Source organism: Calidris pugnax, unplaced genomic scaffold (genome assembly GCF_001431845.1).
Source record: "Calidris pugnax isolate Ruff unplaced genomic scaffold, ASM143184v1 scaffold60, whole genome shotgun sequence".
Classification (NCBI taxonomy): domain Eukaryota; kingdom Metazoa; phylum Chordata; class Aves; order Charadriiformes; family Scolopacidae; genus Calidris; species Calidris pugnax.
Window position 1 is genome coordinate 6548562 of NW_015090831.1, and position 18718 is coordinate 6567279.

Here is an 18718-nt window from a genome sequence, read left to right on the forward strand (position 1 = left end):
TCAATGCTCCCGTGTAGTTAAAAACAGAGAAACTTGTTATAAATTTATGTTGTGAATTGTGAAATAGTTGACATTAATAGCTTATTGTAGTGGAAAACTTTTAACTCCAAGTCTTGAAAGGAATAGAGTAAAATGATTCATCGCAAGAAAAGAAAAATAATGTATTTTATATTTTACCATGTTTAAAAATATTTTGTGACAATATCAATTATAACATGGTGTAAGACTTTGAGTCTATTGCATATTATAGCAAAGAAAAGTCATTCTTTTTCTCAGAATTCAAATAGAAATAAGATCAATGGATATTTTTTAAAAGGAAAACCAGTTATGTTTTTTTTTCCATTTCATAAAAAGTCATACTTCTTTCTTTGGAGAAGAAGAGAATCAGATTTTCCCACTTAAAGACTCCTTGGATAACAGAGAACTGATATGAGGTTCCCATCACACAGCCAGTGAATCTGACATTTAAGCATATGGGATCAGTGTTTTCCAGGCTGTCAGTTTAAATCACTTTATTTAATCATTATTTTTGGTTGAACTAAATGAAGAAACTTGGGATAAATAATTGTGGAAAAAAATATTTCTTGATAAAAATTCAGCATTCGCTTTCTCTGAAGACAGAGCAAAACATCTGTTGTTCCACCTTCCAGTAAGAGCCAACTGGTTATGGGAGACAATTAATAGTATTGTTGATTATACACTAAAAGACACACGGGGGAAAAAGCAGGAATGCATTAAAGTTTTGAATCTTCTCTTTCTATCATCAACCCCAAGCACACTCAATTACTTAGTTTCCTGGGGGAGGGGAGTTGGGTGAATGGAGAGGAGGTTGGTGTTGGTGTTCCTTAAAGCTACTTCCGAATTTAACTCCAAATTTAAACTGTTTACTATCATTTAATAACAGCCCTTCAGTTCACATGCGTTGAGCAGTTATGGCATTAGGGCCATTTTTTGCATTGACGTATGAAATTATATTTCGTGTTTATTCCAATGCTACTAGAGAAAAATATATAAAAGCCACTTTAAAGGAGAAGGGCTGGTCTTGATAAGTAGAATTTATAGAAATTAAAAAAAAAAATTTCCTTACTTAGTTTCAAGGTTTTCTACTTAATTCCATTGACTGTCATTTTTAATTTATCTTAGTTCTTAAGGAAAAATAAGTCACAATTTGTTTTCATCAATTAGATTATGAAATCCTTCCTATTCCTGAATTCAATATTTTAGTGTCACCTGCCAAAATCTGAAAAGGTAAATTAAGTTTTCTATAAGGAACAGCTAAATTCTTGAATTTCAGCTTTTGAAGAAACTGAGCTTGAGGCCTTTGTGGCTTATTCCTTAACTTAGATACTGAGGTGTGTCCTGTAAAGACAAACTCTTTGTCTCTTGGACTTCTTCCATAGATGCTTCCCAGAGCCATGAATTGGTAGTAGTATTGCCTGTATTTACTGTGAATATGTCAGCTAGACAAGTTAAGAAAGTAAGAAATGGGTTCTGTTGAAATAAAGTTGCCCAAAGATTAATTCTCATTCATAGATCTGAAATGCTCTGGTTTTTTTTCAAACTCTAGATTAGATTAACCTTGAAGCTGAGTATGCTTCTCAGGAAGAGATGGATAATGGAATCACAAATAGTAGAAAACTGTCACTGTGTCAGTAACCTTATGGTCAAAGGTTTGAAGGATAACTCATTTAAAGTAAATTTTGAAGTTGCCTTTCTTATTGCCTGAAAAACTGTCTTGAAAGTATATGAGTTTTCCTCAAGATCTGAATTTCAAAAATGTGAAAAACCTTCTGTTTCATGATTAGGCAAGTGAATTTTTTAAAATGTGGTTGCCATATGTATCATTTCAGAGCCCTGGAAATACTTTTACTCGTTTCAATGTCACTTCTAGGTTTGATCAAAATCTTCTGCAAAATATTTTCTTTGATAACAACTGCACTGCAAGATTTTTATCAAGCTTCCATGTTGGACGTCAGATCGTCAAAGGTTTTCAACTAGTCTTTACTAATATCAAAGAAAGAGTTTTTCAAAGAATTAGAGTTTTCCCTGCAGAGTTTGGGCTTTTTTCCAAGAAAAATTGAAACAAATGCAACTGACCAAATGTGATATGATTAATTCATATAAGTGTTTTCAATGCAAAGATATTTATGTATATGTTAAATACAAGTTGGAATTAAACACAAAATGCCCTTTAATATTTATCAGGTCCACACCATTTGCTCTTATCTGCCTGCGTTAATTGTAAGAATCTTAGTTTCATTTACAGTTTCGGGATCTCATACTTTTTTCATGGACCAGGGATTTTATTTTTAGTTCTTTGATAGAGGAAATAACTGCCTGTTAATATTTCATGGGGAAGCACAGTAAGTCTGTCAGAGTGAAACACTCTCAGTTCTTAAGGGAGAACAGTCCCATAAGGGAACAAATCACTTAAAACAAGAGGGGAAAAAAAAGAACGGGATGGAACAGCTGCAGGTCTGCAAGGGGAGGGATTACTGAGTGTAAATATTGGAAATTGGAAATATCAGAAAATAAAAAAAATTCCCAACACTCACAAACTCTTCCTTGCATGAAAATTCAGTCTTCTGTCTTACATTTGTGTGATGGCATTGTGGCCTGTACACGATTGTGGGTCTGCTTGACTGCAAGTGAGAGGACTTTCTCTTGTTGGGCATTTTACCCTTCATTAAGAGCAGCTGCTTTTCTTTAGGCGGCCGAGGATATTAGTTTGGGGAGGTGAGTGCCTTGGTCTCTGTGCAGAGCAATGCATTGGACTGAGACACACAGCCCAACACTTTATTCAGAGGATGAGTGGTAAAAAACAGAAGTCTGTCTGGGACTTCTAATTTTTATGCCTAAACTTCTATGGTTTATCAAGTGTATATGCATTGTATAGACCATAATATGTATGTCTTTAATGTCAGAAAATACATACATCTTTATGCTGCCTGTCCTTACTTAGATCTCTTAATCCTCATCCTCAAAAAAATGTTTTATATGTGATCATTTCGAAGAAATTTGGGGAAAAAAAAGCATTCTTCATAATTTTAACCTATTTGTTCAAAGGCCTTTATTGACAGTGGATGTATTGTAAGTCTATTATATTTTCTGTAAATAGTGGTAGAATTTGCAGTGTTCAGCAGTTTGCATTCAGGTAAACATACAAAGCTATTATTGATATATCTGTTAGTAGACTAGATATTTATTTGCTGGATGATAAGCCTGGGCTTATAATGCATTCTGTTTTGCTAGATCTGTTCCTAACCTTCTCTTCAAAATGTCAACTGCAGACATTTCTGTGGTGTCAGAAAGGAAAATGTTGAAGGTTTTGAAGACTCATCATTCTTAACTACTTTAGAGTCAAACAAAATAAAAAAGACAAATCTTACCATTCTTGAACCAGTTAAAAATTACTGGTGCCAACTTCTGAAAAATAATAAAAAGGTAAAGGTATTTCACAGAGGAGTTCCAAGAAATATGAGATTTGCTTTTTGTCATTTTTAGGAGATAGTCTCATCAGCAGTGTGTGAATCACATTTGAGTTTGGTTTCTTTGATTCAACTCCTGAAGTTCATATATTTATCCAATATAAGTAGATTTGAAGGATTAAATTCTAGTTATCCACTTCTTTCAAAAAGGAGACTTCATCATTTAGGTTGAACATCCATTGTTTCTTTTTATGGGAACTGGGAAACACTTGACAGACAGGAAAAGAGCTCTGTGGTTGTGAGCCCTCTGTGGGACCCTGGGTGTGGGTCTCTCCCTGTGATCTGCTGCAGATAAACCAGCGAGTTCTGTTTTCTGATCTCTGGCAGCATGAAATCTGTACAATTTTGAAAGCTGTTACATAATTTCCAGTGCAGATTCATGCTTAAATACATGAATCAGCTCATCAATAATTTGTAAAATATCATATGCAGCTGCACAGACCTTGGGCTGCTTTCTTTTAGGAACATTTAAGCCCAAGTTTTTACATAATCTTAAGTGGTTAGTTTTCTGATGTTGAATAAATATTTTCTGGTTTCTAGCATCCATTAGAGGAAGGAGGTTACACTGCTGTCTTGTGAGGCTACAAACCCATTTTATTGGTAGCACAGCTATAGCATAGCATGGCCTGTGAGACAGACTGCTTGTGAGAACTGTTGGTGCCTTGTTCTAACGTCACCGTATTTTTGTGTTAGTCAAGAATTAAAAGAAGTATTAATGAAATTTTGAATTGCAAGAATGAACCCTACCAGTACTGCCCAGTAAGGTTTAATATAGGCTTTTTATAAACAGTTATAATTAACATTTGTATTTTTCTGTATTTTATTATTTAACATCACATACGTGTTGCCTTTATTCCATGTTTTACCTGAATGTGAATTGACCGTTGGCTAAGCATTTCAGATAAAATGTGGCAAATGTTTTAAGTGTGGTTAAAGAGAATAGGCTATTTTATCATGCTAAAAAATACGAAAATGATGCAACTGATTAGGCTAAGGGCCTATTTGTTTTGAAGCAAGGTTGAGAATCCTGGCTATCATCAGTAATTTGTACTTTTGGGCTTTTTCGCCCATCTCCACGAGCTGGAAGAAATAGTTAAGACTAGGATGTTTGAAAAAGCATACAGGAATACTTTGTTAAGCATTAGTCTGGTAAATTCACTGCTTATTTCATCAGTAGGTAGTGTTCTCCAGTCTCAATTCTCCAGTCCTGGGGCCAGGGGTCCAGAGAGCAGAGATGTAGCACGCAGGCTGCAGGTCAGCAGGGAGATGCTCTGTGGTTGCTCCAGTGTTGCTGTGTTGTGGAAAGAGTGAAACAGAAGGTGGAAACATCTGCACATTGACAGGCAGGTTGTGAGGTGTGGTTCCCATTTTACTCCTAGCAAAGAGCTGTGTATAGCAATATAAAAGGCACTGGAAGGTGGCCAGTGGAAATGCTTTTATAGTGCTAGAATTAAATTAAAGCAATTATGTTGATTTAAAAACACAAATGTGATTTTCAGTACTTCTAACCAGCATTAACTATGCTGCTAAACTTTTCTCTGACAACTTGTTGGACAAATTTTCTGTGTAACATGGACAGAATAATGCGAAGAGTTCTGTGTGTCCAGAGATATGGAGATGGTTCAAGTGGTAAACTCTTCCTGGAACAGCAGTTTACCAAAAAATGCCATGAGGACCTAGGGAAAGATTGCAACATTACTTCTTACTTTACCAACAACTGACTTTGACCTAGGTTTTGAGCTCTCATGTGCCCCGTATGAAGCTATGAGCACAAAAATATACAAAAATCAGAGGCTGAAAGCAGGAAAAAATTGCTGAGCACATTTGAAGTGCTTGGACAGCTATTAATACACTGCACAGGGCATGACAAATGAGTGTCTGTGTAAATCAATAGCACTTTCTATAAATGGACAAATGGTTTAGTATGAATAACAAAGAGGCACGCATGGTAACCGGTATTGTAGCATTCTGTCAGGGATTTTAAAGTTCACTGTCATAACTTTGTTCCTCTTGACCTTTATTGATGATACCTTCGAAGCATGTTGAGCTGCTAACTTGACGTACAACCTTTAGACCTTCATCTCCTGCCCATGGCAGGGGGGTGGACTAGATGATCTTTAAAGGTCCCTACCGATCCAAACCCTTCTATGATTCTATGATCTTCTTTTCCCTTTGTGCAAAATGCATACACTACTGTCTGCTTTCTTCTCTCTTCCTCCTCCCATCCTTTTGTTTTGTGTCAACTCTGCAATGGTTAAGTATGGAAATCTGTCTTGTGTGTGCTTCTCTTTAATTCATGGCTTCTAGTAGAAAATTCAGTGTTTTAATTCATTTCATTGTGGTTATAAAAGTATAGAGGATTGTCTGTTGAAGATTTCCAAATAGGTACATGAAATAATTCTCCACTTAAAGACCCCAGTGCACCAAATATATCTTAATTCATAAATTGTTGGAACAGGGTAGCTAGATAAAAAAATGTTGCTGTTCCTGTTCTCTTGATTTAATAAATCAAGGCACAGAAAGGCAAGGTTTAAACTTTTTGAAAAACACCTTAGGGACTTAAATCCAAATCTTATTTTCAAACATGATCTAAGTGCTTCACTTTGCTTTTTCAAGAAGCACACAGAAATGGCTTTTGCAGCGTGTCAAGTGAAAATTGTCCACTCAAGTTCCAGTTAGAGAGGCAAGTCTGGAGGAGAGCCGGGTGTCTCATGACATTCTCAGACATGAGAATGCATCTGCCACTTCTACCAAACACAGGTAAATGTTGAACAAAGTATAGTTAGTAGACAGCCCTTAACCAGCTGTAATAATCCTCTCTAAAATTGTTAAAAGCAAAGAGGAGAGAATGAAGAAATCATCCTAAATGCCTGTGTCAGTTTAAGAATATATTTATTAAGTGTATATTTTTTTCGGCTATTTGTAGTCTGCTGCTGTTGTTCAGCTGAAAGATGCCATGAACTATGAGTATAGATGTGGATTGAACCCCCCAAAAAGTCTCAGATTTGGCACAATGAGACTGGTGGGAGATCTCATGCTTTGACCGTGTAAACCTAGAAAGAAAGACTGTGAGCTGGAAAGGAGCAGAGCACTTTTTGGCTCTCAGCCTGCTGATAATGAATACTTTTGGGGAGAAAACATTTCCCTCTGTTTTGGGGCGGGGAGCTTGTATTTTTATTTTTTTTCTTATGACACAGAAAAGCTGTATTGTCTTTTTTTGTTCATTAATAAAAAAGTAAATGTGACTGCATTAAGGGTATGTTTGAAATGCATTTTAGACTTTGGGTGAAGATGCATTCTCACAAGCATTTAAAGTTTATGTGGTTGTACTGCCTGAATGGATACTTCTTGTGGTGTGGTGTTATGGGTATCCTAAAGTTATTTAGCATGACCATTTTAGAATTGTTTTTAAGAACTGTAATTACTTAACCTGTGTTTACCGGTCCAGTATGTAACACGTTTATAGAAACATGGAACATAACGAACAACAAATCATCATGAATTAAGGAATTTCCTCTTGCCCCAAAGAAATTTTAAGGAAACATTGTGTATCGTGAAGCAACTAGGGTTAATTTTGCATCTACATTCACGGGAAATAAGTGGCAGATTCTTATTGACTTTGAGTGTGTAGCCTGTCTGTTACTAGCCTTGAATGAAACTGCAAACAGCTGCCCCACAGGAGAAAATACAGAGTGTTCTTCAATATCAGTGAAGGAGAGAGAAAGCTCTTAGCTGACCTAAAGGTAATCTTCGTCATTACTAGAGCTATGTTTTCCATCTGGAGAAAGGGATTAAAATCAGAGTTGACAAAGTCTCTCATAATGACTGTATCTTAGCCGTGGTATCAATACAAGGCAACCTCTGGTTTGTATAAAGTAGTCTGAAGTTTTTACTTTCAAATTGATTTCCCATAAACTCAGTCTCACAATTCAGAACAAAGTTGTCTCTAATACAGGCAGCTGAAGGCTGAAATCTTTAAATTTTCCAATGTTTGGAGAGACCTTTGTGCAAAATACTTTCTTCCAAATCAAAACTAGAAAGGACCTCTGTTTTGACGTTTTAGAATCCTTGAATCCATAAGGATCCAAGAGCAACATGTAGTGTTTCATTTAATGGTAAGTTATGCCACAGTTATTTTTGGCTGACTGAATGATACTGTGGGGCTGTCCCCCCAGGTGACCCCTGCTTCCCTGTAGGTACCAGTGGCAGACACTGAATGTGGCTTGTTTGCTGGGCTGCATCACTCAGTGTTTCTGAGGCTGAGGGACGAGATGGTTTATTTCTATGTGTAACATAAAATATACATAAATTCCTAGAGGACAGCTATACCTAAAACTAGAAATCACTATAGAAATCAGTTGATACCTAAGAGAGTACTGTTCTCAGTATATATATATTTTTTTTCCAGCGTGGTCCCCTGCTAGGCTATGTATGGGAGAAGTGACTGCATTAGGGGTCAGTACTTCTCTACCACTGTCTCTGGGTGCCTGGAGCTTTCAGGCTGTGAGAAGCGTGGGCTTCTTATTGCACTTAGCCTAGTTGTAAGTATGGCCTGAAAATAAAAATGAAAATAAAATGTAATAGTGGTTTCCTCCGAGGAGACCTACTTTGCTTAACTGGCAAAAGATGCCTAGAATATGCAATACCAGAGGTAGGCAGATCTCTCTGAGCAAAAATTGAGCAGACTTTCAATAACATCAAAACCCAGTGGTTTCTGTTAAATAAATGAAGGTTTGGATTAGGAGACAGGGGTTTGAGACCACAAGTGCTATTACAAATTTTCCAAATGAATACTTTTGGGCGAGTGAGGATTAGTATCAAGTATTCAGTTGCAATATAGAGTGATTTAGTATATCAAGTACTGGTTTTCCCATGTTGTGGGAGCTGGCACAGGATCTTAAGCAAAGGCAGTCGAGTGTTCCCTTCTAGTCCAGTCCTCATTACAAAAATGCCAAATAAATAGGCATGATTTGCTCGGCAATCAAGAAGCACAAAAGTCAAGCTAACATTGAAAGCATTACATCCTTTCACTACACTTTCGAAGCCAGTGGTGTGAAAAAGGGTTTTATTATACAGATGTTTCCACTGTGGCTTGATAAGAGGGGAAATGTAGCATTTATTTATAATGCTGTCAAGTTCAGATTTCCTAATTTGGGTAGCCTGTTTGTAAAGGAATAGCTCACTGAAATCAGAGATTCAGCTAACAGATCCAAGAAGACTTAGTTTCCATTTTACAGCTTTACAGAATTCAAAGAAAATGGTTTAACAGAAATATGGGAAGCTCTCTGGGTATTTTGTATAGTATAACTATATGTTGTAGTTCTTTTGGACAACTCTATATGGGAGCAGTGTGCCCTAACTATTTTAGGATGAAATCATACAATATACTTTTATGTTAGTGAAAATGAGATTTTAAAAAATTAAACCCAGAGGTATACCAACATGCGTGAGTTAAAGGCTGTGCAGACTAATCCTTTAATGATTGCTTCAAAACAGTAAGAAGAATTTATTTTGGATAGCATTTTACGGTGGTATTCATAGAGAAAATATCTGAAAATCTTTAACTCATAGAAAAACATTTTTATGTAGCAATCACCTCTTTATTTTTATCGATCAATCTACAAGAACATATCTGTAAAAGCAACCTGGTAACTGTATATGATAGCCTCTTCGGTACGGAGGGCTCTTTACCTTCCAGCTTCTGATTTCATACTGCTGCTTTTGCAGCTTCTGCTTCTACTTTGCTACTTACTTCTGCATCTGTACTTTCTGCTGCCTCATCTCACAGTGCTCTCTGCAGGATCACCCATAGACTTTTTATAGCCATATGTTGAATCCATTGGTAGGTGACATTGTGAAAATATGATGCAGAGCATTTTACCACCTTTTCTGGCTTTGATTGTACCCTCAAGATAAAGCACTGATTACATACAGTTGTTTATTTAGACTTGTAAATAAGTAAACTCTATATGTCCTTGTTTCTTACAACTCCTTTGTTCTTTACTCTTTTTGAATCTGCTGGATAATTATGTATGTTTACTTTTTCTTCCTTATTGTTAGGATTTAGCTGAATTTGTTGCTAATGAATGAAATTGTTGTTAATGAATCAATTTATTGGACTTTGGGGTTTTCATTTTGTTGAATCATTGACTTTTCTTAACAAGAAAGAAAGATCTCTTCATCTTTCCACAGAATCTTCCCATGCAGTTCATTACATTAATTTTTTCTCTAAAGTTAGAAATGTTAACATTTATGACTGTTGTTTTGTGTAACCACAATGCTTTTGAAACAGCATTTGTTTAGCTTTTATAGGTTGACAGAAGGTTAAAGTGAAGCAAGTAATGTAAATTGTATAATAGTTGTAATTACGTGAATGCATTGATTTTGATGTTATGGTTACATGATGTGAAGTTACGCATGGGAGGCAGAGAGGTTTCTAGAGCCACTTTTAACTCATAGGTTTTTATTTATTGTTTCAGTTTCTCAATCTTTAAGAGAAGACTAGTCGAAACTTGCTCTAATTCCACTATATACAGCACACTTCAGAGATTTTCCTTTTCCAGTACTGAAAGAGTTCCTAAAGTCAAGTTATAATATATAGAAAAATACATTGATTTACTGTAATTTACATACCAGATTGTGCCATTTCGAAGTTTGCACTATGCAAAAATATGAGTGTAATGGAAATTAAAGATAGATGAAAGGCACTAGTATACAGGAAACCTTATCAAATTTAAACTGACATATGTGAAAGAAAACAAAATCTGACTTGAAGATTACATTTACATGGAGTAAAATACCACTTTCACTCTTAAAATGATAGGAATTGGTTTTAAACTAAAGACTAATAAATATATCTGGTTCAGTTAAAGGGTGTCATTCGTCAATCAGCAGTAGTAGTATGACCAGTGCTTCTGGAGTTACCCTCTGCAGAAACCAGGCTTATAAAGAGCTGCTACAGTTAGAAGTTTACATAAGACTGCTTTTTGCTTGATAGTTGCCACCTTTGTTTGCATCCCAGTGGCTTTCTCAGGTAGCAAGATCACTCTAAACAGACCTAGGGGGCAGGGGAAAGATACACCAATATCTTTTATAATGCTTCATTGCCAACTCTGTTGCACCTGACAAGATGAAATCGTGGCCATACTTCGAATATCTGCTCTGATGTTGTTCTAAATTGTAATGCACAGTGTGGATAATCTCATAAACGAATGTCATTCCTGTTTTTATTCAAAATACCAACTCGTAGCAAAATAAATTGTATGGTGCTTATTATTCTGGATCCTGAAGAAGTACACAAAGTAAGCGCCTTGAGAATTTTTATGAATTATCATGTAGTACAAGATACCCTTTGATTAGTTTACATATTTATTTGTTTATTTATTCTATTTTACTGTAGGCAGAGAATTCAGCACTGGCTCTGGAAAATGAAAATCAGAGAGAACAGTATGAAAGATGTCTTGATGAGGTAAGGTAGATAAAAAGGTTGTTCTTACCTGGTGCTATAATTAAATGAATAGAAATGAATCTCTCCCTCTCTCTCAAGGTTGACATTGTTCTGCAATTTACTAGTATTACCTCATTCTAATTAATTCCAAGAACATGTGTCTGGCAGTCATAGATAATGTTCTCCATGACCTCTACTGTAAATCCTGTTTTGACCACGCCTCTTCACCGAAAAGTTGATATCCTTGTCACCAATACTTGGATCTGGTTTGCTTTCGCTAAGAGGACAAAATGATAATTTGCCTATTAGGAGTTGTGTACTCCTCCTTTTCTGTAGAGTGGAACACAGGTGGCACTGGCTTCTTCCATCAAAGGTCCCGCAGCCTTCCTACATAATCTATTCTGTGACCAGAGAATTTAGTCTCTCAGCTCCCTCTAAGGGTTACATACAGAGTTTTTTATGCTGGGGTTTTACTTGCTGATGGCTCACTCCTACTACGCCACTCAGCTTCTGATCAGCCCTTCCAGTTACAGCTACAATGTGATTCACCCATCAGTTACTGTCTGAGCACCGCAGCAATGCTGAACATCACAAAATGTCTGGTATTTCCTATTGCTTGCAGCTCTCTCCATACCTTTGCTGTTGCTCACTTGTTCCTCTCATTTATCCTGAAATAAGGCTCTTCAGCATATGCAAGAGCTTAAAATAGTTTTAAGACTTGGTAGGTAAGACAAGATAGGTAACTTGAAGAGTTGCTTAGTAGAAATCGTTTACCCATTCCATAATAAGAATGCATAGTAGCATAAGTAGTTAGCTAACATGCAAAAAACCCCAACAAAACAGAAATTGTACTGACTTCTCATCTGTACCTTTGAGAAAAGAGTGCATAGATGTGCAAACCACACAAAGCAGATGACGATTCATATCTTCATACCAGCTTTTTAAATTTTCAGTCAGCATTTGCTGAAGAGTCACTGGCTTGAGCAATACAGCTTTGGTACAAGAAGCCTCCAGTTTAGTGCAGATTTTCATCAGCAAATCCCCACTTTTTCCACTGTAGATATTTTTATCCAGGAGCTGGAGTAAATTGCAGATATTCTTTCTTACTAGTTATGCTCTGTGGCACTGGGGTACCAGCAGAGCCTTGGTCTGCATTGGTCTATCACTGCATTCAGTGCACACTTGAATGATATTTGGATATCTTGGTGATAAGGATAAAATTACCATATAATTACTAACTTTAGTTTAAATTACAGAGTTTAACTTAAAAGTATTTTCTGATTGTCTAGGACAAAACCTGCCTACATAATTAATTTTGGAAATGAATAAAGCACTATAACTATCCGTTCCAGTGTAACACTCCATACAGATTATAAGGACAGAAGATATATTTTTATTATGTTTGCAGTAACGTGATGGATTTCTGATCCAGGGTTGTGTTTTTTACATGCTGTTGCAGTTTAAAGAGCAAATAATTATATCAGACCATACTCTAAACTTTATTATCTTCAACATTACGTTAGCTGTTTCCAGTTCTTCCATATTATCACAGCTGTATCCATCTTATCCCACTGTGTCAAATTTTTCAGGAGAAAGTGCTTCTCATCACCTGTGGTTTTATGCTTCCCTGCTTTATTTTTTGTTTGCTTGTCGTCTTTCTCTTGTTGTCTTCTGGTTTGTGTGCATTGACCTCTCTTATCCTTCCCCAGGCTTGGTATCACTTTTTCCTTCTCCTTCTTTCAGCCCCCGTAGTGCTTTGGCAGTCACATTGTAACCAGCATTATTTCAGCTAAAAAAACTTGGACCTGATCCTTTCTGAACACTAAGGTGAAGCTGTTGCCAGTGACTCAAGCAACAAAACCATATTTTAGAGTTGCAAGTTCTGCAGGAGTCCCAGGTTAGCACTCACCTGGGTTCATTCCCTTCATGGAGCTTCACAAAACCCTACTTCATTATAGCAACAATAAAGAGAATAGGCAATGAGACATAAATATAATGAATGAATTACCTAATTGGTGATTGTGAGAATCTTCACTTCCACCCAGAATCTTCTGAGCTTGTGTTTTATGTGACAAAGTCCTTTCCAACCAGGAATTCATACTGGAGATCTTAAGAAAATAAAATGCTTTCTATGAATGTTTTTATTTAAAAAAAAAAATTACTTCCACTATGACTTCCACTTGAAACTTTCTTTCCTTTAAGACTTTAAGTCTGATGCTTCCTCTGTTCATAACTCACACCAACCTAGCTTCTTGAAGGTGAAAATCTCTTCAGAACTTCACTAGTCGGCCTTCAGGACTTCAACAGTTTTTAGGAGGAGACGTACCCTCTACAGCTATGTATGAGTACTTATTACAACCTTTATTTTACTTTTACCTCTGCAGTCCAATTAGTTATGAGTGTATTGAACTTCTTCTGGGCTGATACAGCAAGGTAATACCTAGCCATTCTGGCCAGCTATATGTTTGAGATGCTTGACAGTCCCTTGAGGTGATGAAGGTTTGGAACGTCATTTGATAATTACTGGGAGAATGCTGCCACCTTTCACTCCTCATTGAGCAATCTCAAATTGCAGCTTTTCTGCCCTGGGCACAGGCAAACTCTGCTCAGGGCACTAAAGCACCATTTGATCTGGCCACCCTGCCAATGGTGTCCCTGCCTGGTCCCTCAGGCCCCTATGGCAGCGTGATAAGGACACTTGCTGTGCACTGTCGGCATGCTGCTGAGATGTTGGTGGTTATTAAGCTCTATATGAAGGAAGTAAAAATAACCACCATGATTTTTCTGTGTCTTACTAAAAGATACCAGAGCTGAGTTTTTAAATATATGCCTTTCATTATTTTCTCTCCGTTTTCTTTTTTTAATCAATTATTTCACATAGTTCTTTTCATTCATATAATGTCCCACATTTAATATTGTACAAATGCTTGGACCTGTGAATTAAAAATGCATGCTCTGTAATCATTTTCATGGTAAAATTCAAGGAAACTCAAATGTTCATAGAGATGAAATCTGAAAAGAATATGGATAAAGCTGAAGTGAGTAATTTATGAATTTTAATAAATATTCACATTCATATACATATGAACATATGTTGTACATATAAACATAGACATAACATATGTACATATGTTGTACATATAAACAAATTTAGAACACTATTTGGAAGAAGTTGTCATTGAAATGTTACAGTACTTGATAAGTAAGAGAAGAGCTCATTTAATTTCAGAAATACTCCATAAACTTACCTTTTTGTCTGTGAAAAAATTTAATGCAGAAACCAGGAATGTCTTTTTTTACCTTTGGGATTTGAGGTTAACATGCTTAATCTTAGTTTCCTATCCTGGAATTCAGCTGTCACTTTATTGGTAAGTGGTAATGTCATATTTATTCACATCACTGCGCCAGCTGAGATTTCTGTCAAGCTTCACCATACTTACACGCAGGAAATTGTGCAACCAAGGGTAGATGATATTCTTGCTGATGTTTTAAGAATTAGCTAAACAAAAATACAAATTTGCCTTTAAAATGCTTTGGGTTTTTTTGATATTTGAATAAAATATAAGACTTTTCATTTTGGTACACTTTACGTGTATGAAGTGTCCTTGTGAGTATGAAACCATACTTTAAAGGCAGCTGGGTAAAATCTCTACTTGTAAAAGCTATAATAGATTTGCACTAGGGTCTGTATTCTCTGATTCATTCTTTTATACCTTTTCTATTAAGACCACTGTATAACACGTGTATGTAAACATAACTGTGTGAGGAAAAAGTGAAGCTGGATCTTTATCTCTTTTATTGCAATCCACAAAAGGAAAGCTCACCTAAAGATCTTGGCTATTAAGTTCACAGGAAAGGCAGGCAGTGTGAAGGCAAGCGGTGTCATCTACTACATAACAGCAGCCTAAGGAACCGGCCGTCTCTATTCTATTCCTTGTTTCGCCTTGATTGACTGCATGAATCACAGGTCAAGCCATTTTACAGCCTGCTTTCTACTGGGCTTGAGCCGCAGTTCTGCCTCACATCAGGGGGATTTTCACATATTCTGCACCTCAAAAGTCAGTCCCTCTGCTTTCAATGGTCTTGGTTTCTTCAGTTTTTGGTGGTTGTGATTATCAGTTTTGTAGTGCTGGCTTATGTTGTTCGTCCATATCCATGGTGTCTCTTGACACCTGTATGTAAAGATGAAATAGGTCCCCTAGCCTTAACAGTTTATTTCCATCTGGACACTCGCGCTGCTGTAGGAGTGGAATGGCAACCTCATTTTAAATGCAAAAGGTTGGATATGATTCCACTTATTGACTGCTAAATTAATTTTAGTAACTGCAGAACATTTCACTGGAGGCTTCCCAGCCTTGTTCCTGCCGAAATCCAAGAATACAGACCTGAAAATCTTTGAATGGTAATAGCAACACAATTTGCCAAGTTGCTAGATACTAGAAAAAAATAACCTCATTTTGTAAAGAAACTAGTTACATACTTCTCTTATTGAGATCTATGGGAGCTATGGATCCCTGGCAGGTACTTTCATTTCGATACCTGACTCATTCACTCAAAGTTGGAAAATTTGTCTCATATGCATCAGCAAGTTCAGTTTTTTCCCATTTGGAAGATTATGCTTTTTGCACTCCTCTATGCAATATATAAAGCTATAGGAGTAATTTTCTAGGCTATTCCGTTGTGAGTGACTTGTACACACTTCAAAGAACCTTTTAGTTCTTCCTTGGTAAAGTAACTCCATGTCAGAAAGTAAAGAAATAATGTATTTGATATGGTTTGTTCAATTTTCAGGTAGAGCAAACAGACGTTAAAAGTACATACCAGAAGGAACATTGTCAGATGTAGCTCCTGAACACCTACAGGGCAAGGCACATGTTTTTTTGAAACTGTAACATATTTACGTCTGTTGGTTATTAGTGTTCTTATATTAGTTTGTGTCTTCTGTTAAATCATGTATAGAGCTATTTTATGGGACCATTGTTCCATGGGCTGCCTTAAGTTAGGGACCAGTTTGGAGAAAAATATTGATACTGGGGAATTTTATGAGAGTATGAATCAAATGTAACTTTTGGATAACAGAACTGATTTATTTACAGAAATTAATTCGCTTCAGCTATTTCCTCACAACTCAGTTCATATCAGTGGTGTGGATTTTTTTCTTTAATTTGCTAAGAGCAAGAAGAATCAATACAGATTTGGTGATATCTGCGTATGCTTTACTGTAATTTTTGAAAGACAAAAACAAACCAGAAATCATAACTACTGTCTCTTTTTGCACAGAGTGAGGTCTCTAGTTTCTCTGCCTAGATGCCAGAGCAAAAATATAGGCAAACACATTGTGCGAGAACATATGCATATATAGTTTTAAATTACATTAGAAACATAAAATACAAGTTAGACATCATCAACAGAAAGTCTTACCTCAGTCCCTCTTTCTGTTCCTCCTTTCTCCTCTTCCTTGCCTCTATGCCTGCTGGTAAATATAAATTAGTAAGGATGTATAAAATAAATAACTTCAAAAATTCCCTGTTGAATATATAGTTCTCCTAATCAATGGTGTGTAATCTCATTCAAGTCAATTACGCTATGTGGTGTGAATGCCTTCCAACCACATTCTAATGACAGTAGGTACTTTAATCTTCTGTGGCACTTTATGGTTTCTGCTTGTCATGATAGATGTACCATTTTGTCAATATTGAATCAAGAAACAATTAAACTTCATGAAAACATTCAGGACTCCATCATCAGCTGGTAAAAATCAGCTTTAGTGAATGCAGTCTATCCGTGCTGATGCACATCAGCTGCATAGAGAACTGTGAAAGTTTAGTCCAAAGAAGAGATGGCAGAAGTTAACCAAATGTCCATATTATACTGCAATTGACACAATACACATTCGTTTATAATGAGGACTAGCACAGAAGGAGTTAACATGCATTTCATGTATTCTTGTTAGTAGTATCTGATGGTAATACTAGTAAATAATGAAAATGCTAGAATTGGTGGTGGTTGTAGATGGAAAGTGAAGTGTAAAGCCACAAAAGAAAATATTGTTATGGATAAATGCACATGATAACATACTTAACTATTTTATTTATTTATTTCAGGTAGCTAATCAGGTTGTTCAGGCTCTCCTTACTCAAAAGGTAAGTTGTGGTTTGGGTATGGGGTAAGGGTTCTGTTTATGGAATGGGAGTTCAGCTACTCCACTTGTGGGTTGGGGACCAGCAATAGAAAATGTGTATTTTGTCTTAAAAAAACTTTCTATGTCCTCCTGTTCCATTCTGCTGGTAAGCAAGGGAAGTACTGCACAGGAAAAATTCTTGAATGGTGACTGCAAACCTGGCAGAATGAAAAGATTTGCTGTGGCTTCTAGAAAGCTCTGTGTTGGATCAAGACATGTCTGAAGTTTCCATTCACACCCCAAATGGTTGGATATGAAGTATGGTTGTTTCAGATAGAACCTTGTGGGAGGAGTAACGTTAAAAATTAGCTTCCTAAAATGAAGAAGTGATCTGGAAAAAAATGTTAGATGGAATTCAACAGAAAGGAAAGCAAAGTAGCACATATAAGAAGAAATAAGTAGCTGCCCAGAGAGGGTGGGACATAACTAACCGTTAAACTAACAAAAAAGTGACCTTCAAGTTGAACATGATTTCATGATGTCATCTTGTTGAGGGAAAGAAAAAAGACAAACAAAATATAAAGATTTATAATAATAAGCTATGAATCTTCAATATTCATGAAATGATCCTCTGTGAGATCTAGACCACTTGATGAATGTGGCATTATTAAAACGCTTTGGATCATTTAGCTCTAAAAGAACGAGTCTGAAAAAGACATAAATATACTCTTTCAGTGCAGATAGTGCAAAGAATATAAACTGTTTTGTTTACACTGACTGACAGGACAAGAAATAATGTTCTTAAAATGCAGCAAGAAACACCAGGTTAAGATAATCAAAAACCTCTGCCACGTGCCCAAAAGCTTTGTAGCTGCAAGTATAGCAAAGTACTGGAATAGATTTTGAGGACTGGCTTCAAAGCCTCCATCACGGACAGCATTCAGCACATAGAACACCCCCACAAAGGGGACGAGCAGGGACCAGGTGTCACAACAGGGCAGGCAGGGTGCTGGCCACCAAGTGTCAGGGACAGGCCTGGAGACGGAGATCAGAATCAGCCTTGGTCCTGTGTTCACCAGGCACGTCCGTGGGCAGGAGGCAGGTCTGAACGAAGCCAAGCCCGGGACTCAGGATCAAGGAGGGAGAAGGGTTGGTGTGGGTGTAGCTGCAAGGTGTCTGCTGCACGACTCAGACGTGACCAAGATGACCTTGAACTCTGCCAACTGAACTCCTGAAAGTGAGGAGTGTGCCCTCACAGCAGGATAGACAAACATCGCACCCATGACCATCTGCACCTAAGTGCGTGGTAACTGGGCACAGAAAGTTGCATGTGGCCATCTGCACATCATGGAGAAGGCTGGGTGCCCTTCTCAGCTCCTTAAGTGCGTGGTAACTGGGCACAGAAGGTTGCATTTGGCCATCTGCACATCAAGGAGAAGGCTGGGTGCCCTTCTCAGCTCCTTACTGCGCAGATTTTTTGCGAATCAATTTTATGACACTCTGGATGGATTAAAAAATGCGCAAGGAGATGTTCTGACCCTATTAAGTCTGCTCTTGAATATCCTGCCCTGAAGACAGAAATGTCTAGGTGATCTGTAGGCGAGTGATGAGAGACTCTTGGAGGGTGCGGTTGCCCGTTATATGGATAACACATTCCTGTGG

At 37.0% G+C, this 18718-nt stretch overlaps 1 protein-coding gene across 1 annotated transcript in view; it reads left to right on the top strand.

The window, feature by feature from the left end:
* The window catches only part of NCKAP5 (NCK-associated protein 5), a 406029-nt gene that overhangs the window by 284059 nt on the left and 103252 nt on the right, over positions 1 to 18718 (top strand). The window contains exons 8-9 of the mRNA XM_014941123.1: positions 10888 to 10956; positions 17040 to 17078. Coding sequence (XP_014796609.1) covers positions 10888 to 10956; positions 17040 to 17078 — 108 coding nt within the window. The remainder of the gene's footprint in view (positions 1 to 10887; positions 10957 to 17039; positions 17079 to 18718) is intronic.